Genomic DNA, 9,899 nt, shown 5'->3' on the forward strand with positions numbered 1-9,899 from the left:
CATCTTGGAGTGGCAGCGGCTCTCAGAAGTAAAGATGGGAAGAGGATCACCAATCCCCCTAATTCTACACTGACAAATAGTGGAGCAATATCAGAAAGGAGTTCGACAGTGTAAAATTGCAAAGAGTTTGAACATATCATCATCTACAGTGCATAATATCATCAAAAGATTCAGAGAATCTGGAAGAATCTCTGTGCGTAGGGGTCAAGGCCGGAAAACCATACTGGGTGCCCGTGATCTTCGGGCCCTTAGACGGCACTGCGTCACATACAGGCATACTTCTGTATTGGAAATCACAAAATGGGCTCAGGAATATTTCCAGAGAACATTATCTGTGAACACAATTCACCGTGCCATCCGCCGTTGCCAGCTAAAACTCTATAGTTCAAAGAAGAAGCCGTATCTAAACACGATCCAGAAGCGCAGACGTCTTCTCTGGGCCAAGGCTCATTTAAAATGGACTGTGGCAAAGTGGAAAACTGTTCTGTGGTCAGACGAATCAAAATTTGAAGTTCTTTATGGAAATCAGGGACGCCGTGTCATTTGGACTAAAGAGGAGAAGGACGACCCAAGTTGTTATCAGTGCTCAGTTCAGAAGCCTGCATCTCTGATGGTACGGGGTTGCATTAGTGCGTGTGGCATGGGCAGCTTACACATCTGGAAAGACCCCATCAATGCTGAAAGGTATATCCAGGTTCTAGAGCAACATATGCTCCCATCCAGACGACGTCTCTTTCAGGGAAGACCTTGCATTTTCCAACATGACAATGCCAAACCACATACTGCATCAATTACAGCATCATGGCTGCATAGAAGAAGGGTCCGGGTACTGAACTGGCCAGCCTGCAGTCCAGATCTTTCACCCATAGAAAACATTTGGCGCATCATAAAACGGAAGATACGACAAAAAAGACCTAAGACAGTTGAGCAACTAGAATCCTACATTAGACAAGAATGGGTTAACATTCCTATCCCTAAACTTGAGCAACTTGTCTCCTCAGTCCCCAGACATTTACAGACTGTTGTAAAGAGAAAAGGGGATGTCTCACAGTGGGAAACATGGCCTTGTCCCAACTTTTTTGAGATGTGTTGTTGTCATGAAATTTAAATCACCTAATTTTTCTCTTTAAATGATACATTTTCTCAGTTTAAACATTTGATATGTCATCTATGTTCTATTCTGAATAAAATATGGAATTTTGAAACTTCCACATCATTGCATTCCATTTTTATTTACAATTTGTACTTTGTCCCATCTTTTTTGGAATCGGGGTTGTAACTTGCAACATTTATTGCGCAAGGTGGCCCACTTTCGATCGTTCCTTCTGGACTAGACGGGGCCAGAGTGAGTTACACCCTCACTGACAGTCTCATTTATTTATTCATTCAGGTTGATTTTGTGCCCTTGCAAATATTGTTCTCATACACTCATCAGGAGCTCCACTTTTAAACACTACCGTACATCTATCTATCTATCTATCTATCTATCTATCTATCTATCTATCTATCTATCTATCTATCTATCTATCTGTCTGTCTGTCTGTCTGTCTATCTATCTATCTATCTATCTATCTATCTATCTATCTATCTATCTATCTATCTATAATGTTCTCTGGAAATATTCCTGAGCCCATTTTGTGATTTCCAATACAGAAGCATGCCTGTATGTGATGCAGTGCCGTCTAAGGGCCCGAAGATCACGGGCACCCAGTATGGTTTTCCGGCCTTGACCCTTACGCACAGAGATTCTTCCAGATTCTCTGAATCTTTTGATGATATTATGCACTGTAGATAATGATATGTTCAAACTCTTTGCAATTTTACACTGTCGAACTCCTTTCTGATATTGCTCCACTATTTGTCGGCGCAGAATTAGGGGGATTGGTGATCCTCTTCCCATCTTTACTTCTGAGAGCCGCTGCCACTCCAAGATGCTCTTTTTATACCCAGTCATGTTAATGACCTATTGCCAATTGACCTAATGAGTTGCAATTTGTTCCTCCAGCTGTTCCTTTTTTGTACCTTTAACTTTTCCAGCCTCTTATTGCCCCTGTCCCAACTTTTTTGAGATGTGTTGCTGTCATGAAATTTCAAATGAGCCAATATTTGGCATGAAATTTCAAAATGTCTCACTTTCGACATTTGATATGTTGTTTATGTTCTATTATGAATACAATATCAGTTTTTGAGATTTGTAAATTATTGCATTCCATTTTTATTTACAATTTGTACTTTGTCCCAACTTTTTTGGAATCAGGGTTGTATATATATTCTCATTTTATACATATTTCTTTCTCATTCAGTGTAAGAATCACTGTTTGAAAGGTGAAAGAGTGAAAACACTCATCTCATTCATCATTATAACTATCGATGTGTGCACTTATTTAGTATACAGTCCTAAAATCCACAAAAAGACGACACTATTCACACAACTTCTCCTGCACCCGCTGTTTATTTTCACTTCCTGTCTCATGGGCTGCTTGTGCAAACACTTCCTTTTTATATTTTGATACCTGCCATGAAACTGATGTAAAGATTGCACATCCGAGGAATTCTTTATGACGTGCTTCTTTATTTAGAAACACTGACTTGTTTTGAATCATGTCAGAATGAATGGAGTGTTGAGATGGTTTTTCTACCCATTCACTTTTCCCATACAGAAAACAGGGATTGTCTGTGTGTGTGTTCTTATCCAGATCACTGATTAGTCACAAAAAGCACACAATCATTACATTACAGTTTTTCTCAATTGGTTTGGCTCATTTCTTGAAACTGAGATGACATTCCTATAACTATAAGGTCATTTTGCGAAACAGTGATACAGCTCTGCACAACCCTTCAGATAACCAGCAAAATGTCATATCTCTCCCAAAACCATTCATTCACGCTTCAAAAGGAAATCCCTTTCCCATGTAAATAGTCAGTACCATAAAAATGGCATAGATCCTTCTCAATTGCTTGGCCTCATTTTTGTTCATTAAGTGCTTCTGTCTAAATGACCTGGATGGCTCAACACAATTACATGGATCATCTGCAAATGCTCATATCTCTCCCAAAACAGTTTATCCATGTGTCAAAACTAAATATCCTTCTCAAATAAATAGTCAATACCCCCAAAATGCATTGTCCCTTTGGCATCGTGTAAGCACTGCAAGTCAAAATGCTTAGACAGTTTGTCAGAGGTCTAGCTAAAGGAATACTATTATATATAAAACTGGAGAAATAGGGTTTTACAGTGACAGCAGCCTCCAAAGTTTGACACCACACACAGTGCACTCATTTCACCAAAGAAATTGTTTATTCACACAATTTTCACACAAACAAAATTGCATGCATTACTGCATTACGAACAGAGAGTATAGGTATACAGTAAAAGGAAAATATGCATTTACCTCCTGCATGTGATGTCATGCGTCTATAGGCTATATCACAAAATATAAACATGAACCAAAAAAGGAATTGAAAAAAGCAAGTTCCACAAGTTTAACACTTGGATTAGTCGCTGTTGCTGTCTTCCCCCACCCTCTCCTGGTAGCCTTCCTCATCCTCCAGGCCATCCATCCGCTGCTCTCTGTTTGGCCACAGATTTTCATCAACATCGCACCGGATGTTCTCCCTTGCGATGCAGCGTGGAAAGAAGCGGCGTGAATGTCTTAGCCAACCCCGACACTGATCGCCTGTGATGTCATCGCAGGCAGCATCCATGGCATTGAGGAGAGACCTCTGATCCCCAATGTGGCGTTCATAAACCCTCCACCTCCAAGCAGAAAAAAATTCTTCAATGGGATTGAGGAATGGCGAGTATGGTGGTAAAAAAACATTACGCATCCTTGGATGGGTGTCGAACCACGCTCTGATGAGTGGGCCACGGTGAAAGCTGACATTGTCCCACACAATGACAAATTGTGATAGGTGGGGCGCTTCGAGTCCCCTTTCATTCTCGGGGACCAAATCCACATACAGACGATCCAGGTAGAGGAGGAGCCTCTGCGTGTTGTATGGGCCTAGGCTTGCAATATGTGTGGCCACACCATTGTCAGAAATGGCCGCACACATTGTGATATTTCCTCCTCTTTGACCCGGGACGTCTACTGTGGCCCGCTGGCCAATGATGTTACGTCCGCGCCTGCGGCACTTGGCCAGATTGAAACCTGCCTCGTCCACAAACACCAGGAGATGAGGTGTTTCTATTCCCTCCAATGCCATTATTCTCTACAAAAGAGAAACACAGGTAAAACCAAATCATGCAGATGGGTCATACACAGCAGTAATATCTTCTTCACAAAGTCAATATAACCTGCAACGGTTCCAAACCTATGCTGGCCTATGCAGAGATACTCCAGCTGGTATGTGACACAAAATGGAGAAATACTGATCACAGTTTTCTGTTACAGTTCTTAGGCAAAATTCTGTGGTCAGATACTGGATTCCAAAGGTACAGTAAAGATACAGAAAACCCCCCAAACTTTGAACCTCTGCATAGTGTATAGGTTACAATGGTGGAAAACAAATACAGTAATTGACTTACCTGCACATACTGGTACCGCAGTTCTTTTACCCTCTCTGTATTCCTGTCAAATGGTACCCTGTATATTTGTTTCATTGTCATACGGTTTCTCTTGAGTACCCGGTCTATGGTTGATACACTAATGGAGTTGATATTGTGGAAGATGGCTTGGTCTTCAAGGACTGCATTGCGGATCTGTGTGAGTGTAATGGCATTGTTCTGTATGACCATGTTGCAGATGGCTTGTTCCTGGGGATCTGTGAGCAATCTCCTTCTACCGCCCACAGGAGGCTGTCGCCCAATTCTGCAGATAGACACGGACAACATGACAATTTGCACTGCAAAACTACTCTAAACTGCAACTGTAATTTGCTTTATTTTGTCCAATTTACTGTACTATGAACACTGCATCATACGATTTTGCAGTATAGGCCTACACACATGCACACACGTGCAGGCGTGCACGCACACACACACACACACACACACACACACACACACACACACACACACACACACCTTTCCAAGCAAAAATTGTAATTCCATCACTGCCTGGGTGCATACCTGTTTTCCCTGCGAAAGGTTTGAATGATGGAAGAGACTGTAGAGCGTGGCACGTTAGGCTGCACTCGGCGCCCTGCCTCTGCCATGGTTAGACCATGATTGACAACATGGTCAATAATGGTGGCTCTAATTTCATCGGGGACAGTGTGATGCCTACGCACGCCTCGCCCTCTTCCCCCTACTCCACCACCACGCATACGCACCCCTCTTCCTCTTCCTCTCCTTCCTCCTCCATCTCTTCCTCTTCCCCTTCCTCCAGCTGGAAGTTGACCTTGTTGAGGTTCCTCCATATTCATTCTGCAAATAGTACTGGCACCAGGCCAAGCTCTATATATACATGTATGGCCGTAGGCACAGTCATACACAACACCTGCCAGGTAACTCCACAAACTGTTGGATTGGTCATCTGTGATGTGGGAAACTCCTCCATCGTTAGTCTAAACCTGAATTCACCTGTCACTTATTCACCTAACTGCCATGTATTTATTCCAAAAATCTTCCAAATTCTTCTGACAAAAATATATATATATATACTATATTGTATTATGTCCTTGACTAATTTTGACAATTGAGCAGACTATTCTGCATATGATGGCTTATACGATGAAATTGTTCTGACATGTTTTGGAGGGAATGACCATAACATTGAGAAGCAGCTAATTGGGATAGATTATTAACATATATTCATTTGGAAGTTGAGCTAAATGTGGGATGATTGTGTTAACTGTGGGCCACTTGTACATAACCATTTGCAAGGATGCACTAGACACCGGAGACATGTACAAAGGATTTGCAATTTGACGAAAGCAATGAGAAATGCCAATCTGTTGTGAGAAGTTGCAAGTGGGTTTGGGGATTTGTCCATGTTATTTTGAGAATGTCATCTCAGTTTCAGGAAATGAGCCAAACCAATTGAGAAAAACTGTAAAATATGATTGAGATTAATTTGCATCCCCTCCTGTTAGGACCGGGACTGTTTTGGCCTCTAGAGGCCGCTGTTATTTCCTTTTCGTGTCATGTTTGTTTTGGCCTCTAGAGGCCGCCACTGTTCCTGTGTTTTGTGTTTGTGTTGATTGCCTGTTTAGTCCTGATTATTTTCACCTGTGTTCAATTTAGTTTGTGTATTTATACCCCCCTGAGTTCAGTCCTCTTGTCAGGGAGTCTTTGTGCTGTTATGTTTATCTCCAGTTTCCTCTGTACCGTGTTCTTTGTTTTGCACTTTGCTTTTCTTTTGGACCTAGTAGTGACTGTGTTTTTGGATCTTCTGAGCTTTGGTATTTTTGCCTTTTCTTTTCTGGTTTATTGGCTTTTGTTTTGTACTTTTGGATTTTTTATTTTTTCCCTTATATCTTCTGAGCGTTTTTGGATTATTACTTTTTGGATTTTTTGTGTATATATTGTAAATAAACCTTTTGATACTTTTTCTACTTCCGCCTCACACCTCTGCATTTGAGTCATCCCCCTGGTGGCCTAGTAGGGGTTTGCTGGATTATCACACCAGCCAACCAGGTTCGAATCCCAGCAAAACCCTAACAGAAAGACTCCGTCATGACCGACTCAGCAGAGGCTTCGTCTACTGTCTACCCAGCCAACCTTCAGGGAATTACGGCTGCTTTAACGCAACTGGGGGCTATCATGGAAACTCATGGATGAACTCTTACAGGCCAACGTGAGGCCCTTGCTCGCCACGAGGAACTGCTTCAGCAAATTGGGAAAACCCTGGCACAGCTGACACCTCTGCCTGCATCTCCTGTCCAGCTCCCGCTCCTGCTCCAGTGCCTCCTGCCATGCTGCCTTCTTCACCTCGCGAACCCAGCCTTCCTGCACCACAGAGGTATGACGGCAAGCACAGTGAGTGCCGAGAGTTCATTACCCAGTGTCAACTCACCTTTGAGCTTCAGCCTACCACCTACACTACGGATTGCCGCAAGATTGCCTTTGTGATAACCTTATTAGCTGGTAAGGCGCGAGCCTGGGCTACTGCTATCTGGCAGAGACAGGGACCTGAGTGCTTTGATTTCCAGCTGTTTTCTGAAGAGATGCTTCGGGTCTTCGATCAGGTGGACATCAGTACCGACGCAGCCAGAAAGCTCATGTCCATCCGGCAAGGAGGAAGTGTCGCAGATTACGCCATCTCATTCCGGACACTCGCAGCAGTAAGTGGATGGAACGAGACTGCCCTGGTGTCAGCCTTCCACCATGGTCTGTCTGACCCCATCAAGGACGGTCTGGCCTCTATTGGATGCCCAAGTGACCTCGAAACTCTCATCTTACATGCTATTTGTCTGGACAACAGGATTAGAGAACGCCGCCAAGTCCTGAGCCCCCCCAGCCTCCCTACCTCTACCTGGAGCCCGTCTACCTCCTTCAGTGACTGTCCAGAACCCATGCAAGTGGGTCGTACTTGCCTCTCTGCATCTGAGAGGGAGCGCAGAAGGAGGGACAAGTGCTGCATCTACTGTGGCAAGCCTGGTCACTTCCGAGCATCATATCCCGAACTCTCGGGAAAAGGACCGTCCCGTCCAGCCGAGGGAGGGTTGTGATGGGGCCTACCCTCTCTCCCGGACTCCCTGGCCAAGGAATCTACATCCCGGTCTCCATCTCCTGGGGTGAGTCTGTCCACTCTTGTCAAGCTTTGTTAGACTCAGGGGCGGCTGGGAACTTTATGGATATTCACTTCGCCCAAAGTATCAATGTTCCGACTGCACCTCTTGAAGTCCCACTGTCTGTGTCTGCCCTCGATGGCCAAGCGTTAGGTGATGGAAGAGTCACCCAAGTTACTTCTCCAGTCTTCCTCCAGTCTCAAGGTCACAAGGAAGAAATATCCCTGCACCTGATTCCTTCACCTGAGTTCCCAGTTATTCTAGGCCTTCCTTGGCTTACTCGCCACAACCCTCGCATAGACTGGGTAACAAGCCAGGTTGTGGAATGGGGCCCTGCATGCCATGCCTCTTGTCTGCTCTTTAGCTCTCCTGTGTCTCCTGCTGAGCCCCCTGATCTCACCGAGTTATCTCAAGTTCCCACAGAGTACTGGGATCTCAAAGAGGTCTTCAGCAAGAGCAGGGCCGCCGTTCTTCCTCTGCACCGGGCCTACGACTGTGCCATCGACTTGCTCCCTGGGACTACCCCTCCTCGTGGCAGACTGTTTTCCCTCTCTCAGCCAGAATGCAAGGCCATGGAGGAATACCTCAAAGACGCCCTGGTCTCTGGGTTCATTCGACCCTCCACCTCACCTGCTGGTGCCGGCTTCTTCTTTGTCGGCAAGAAGGATGGGGGGCTCCGACCATGTATTGACTACAGGGGCCTGAACAAGATCACTGTGCAAACTCCCCTCTGCTCTTGAAACAGCCAAACTTATTTTTAATCATGTCTTCTGAGTCTTTGGTCTCCCACAGGACATCGTCTCAGACCGAGGGCCCCAGTTCTCCTCCCGAGTGTGGCACGGGTTCTGCAAGGTCATCGGAGCCACTGCCAGCCTCTCCTCTGGGTTTCACCCACAGTCCAATGGTCAGACGGAGAGGCTCAACCAGGACCTGGAAACCACCCTGCAAGGCCTGGCTATGGATAACCCGACATCGTGGAGCACCTGGCTGCCATGGGCAGAGTACGCCCACAACACCCTGCAGTCATCGGCCACCAAGCTGTCGCCATTCCAGTGCCAATTCAGGTTCCAGCCACCTCTGTTCCTGGACCAGGAGGAGGACGCGGGGGTGCCCTCGGTCAACCAATATGTGAGACGGTGTCGCAAGACCTGGAGCAAGGTCAGGAAGACCCTCATCCAGACCTCCAGAACCAACCAGACTCAGGCCAACCGCCATAGAAGACCTGCCCACGCTTTCCACCCTGGGCAGCGGGTTTGGCTGTCCACTAAGGACCTTCCGCTGTGGGTGGAGAACTGCAAGCTTGCTCCTCGCTACATTGGCCCCTTCAAGGTGGTGTGCAGGGTGAACCCTGTCTCCTACCGGCTCCAGTTGCCCCGGACTCCTGAGGATCAACCCCACTTTCCATGTTTCCCTGTTGCAGCCCGTACTGACGTCTATGTATGCCCCTGCCCCTAGGAACCCCCCACCCCCCCGCATCTTCCAGGGTCAGACTATGTTCACTGTGCATCGCCTGCTTGACTCCTGCCGGGTCCGCGGCGGGCTGCAATATCTGGTGGACTGGGAGGGTTATGGTCCTGAGGAGCGCTGCTGGGTTCCTGCTCGGGATGTCCTAGATAAAGAACTGTGTCGGGACTTCCATTCGGCCCATCCGGATCGCCCTGGGAACGTCAGGAGACGCTCCTGGGGGGGTGGGTGGTCCTGTTAGGACTGGGACTGTTTTGGCCTCTAGAGGCCGCTGTTATTTCCTTTTCGTGTCATGTTTGTTTTGGCCTCTAGAGGCCGCCACTGTTCCTGTGTTTTGTGTTTGTGTTGATTGCCTGTTTAGTCCTGATTATTTTCACCTGTGTTCAATTTAGTTTGTGTATTTATACCCCCCTGAGTTCAGTCCTCTTGTCAGGGAGTCTTTGTGCTGTTATGTTTATCTCCAGTTTCCTCTGTACCGTGTTCTTTGTTTTGCACTTTGCTTTGCTTTTGGACCTAGTAGTGACTGTGTTTTTGGATCTTCTGAGCTTTGGTATTTTTGCCTTTTCTTTTCTGGTTTTTTGGCTTTTGTTTTGTACTTTTGGATTTTTTATTTTTTCCCTTATATCTACTGACCTTTTTTGGATTATTACTTTTTGGATTTTTTGTGTATATATTGTAAATAAACCTTTTGATACTTTTTCTACTTCTGCCTCACGCCTCTGCATTTGAGTCATCCCCCTGGTGGCCTAGTAGGGGTTTGC

The 9,899-nt window shown here is 45.7% G+C and overlaps 1 protein-coding gene across 1 annotated transcript; it reads right to left on the reverse strand.

The window, feature by feature from the left end:
* Positions 1-3,279: 3,279 nt before the first annotated feature.
* Positions 3,280-4,881, reverse strand: LOC132870164 (uncharacterized). Its single transcript, XM_060903734.1, has 2 exons — positions 4,529-4,881; positions 3,280-4,212 (listed from the first exon to the last, which is right to left on the reverse strand). The coding sequence occupies exons 1-2, from the start codon at positions 4,832-4,834 to the stop codon at positions 3,496-3,498; spliced, it is 1,023 nt and encodes a 340-aa protein (XP_060759717.1). The 5' UTR covers positions 4,835-4,881; the 3' UTR covers positions 3,280-3,495.
* Between the last annotated feature and the right edge of the window lie 5,018 nt (positions 4,882-9,899).

Source organism: Neoarius graeffei, chromosome 21, assembly GCF_027579695.1.
Source record: "Neoarius graeffei isolate fNeoGra1 chromosome 21, fNeoGra1.pri, whole genome shotgun sequence".
Taxonomy (NCBI): domain Eukaryota; kingdom Metazoa; phylum Chordata; class Actinopteri; order Siluriformes; family Ariidae; genus Neoarius; species Neoarius graeffei.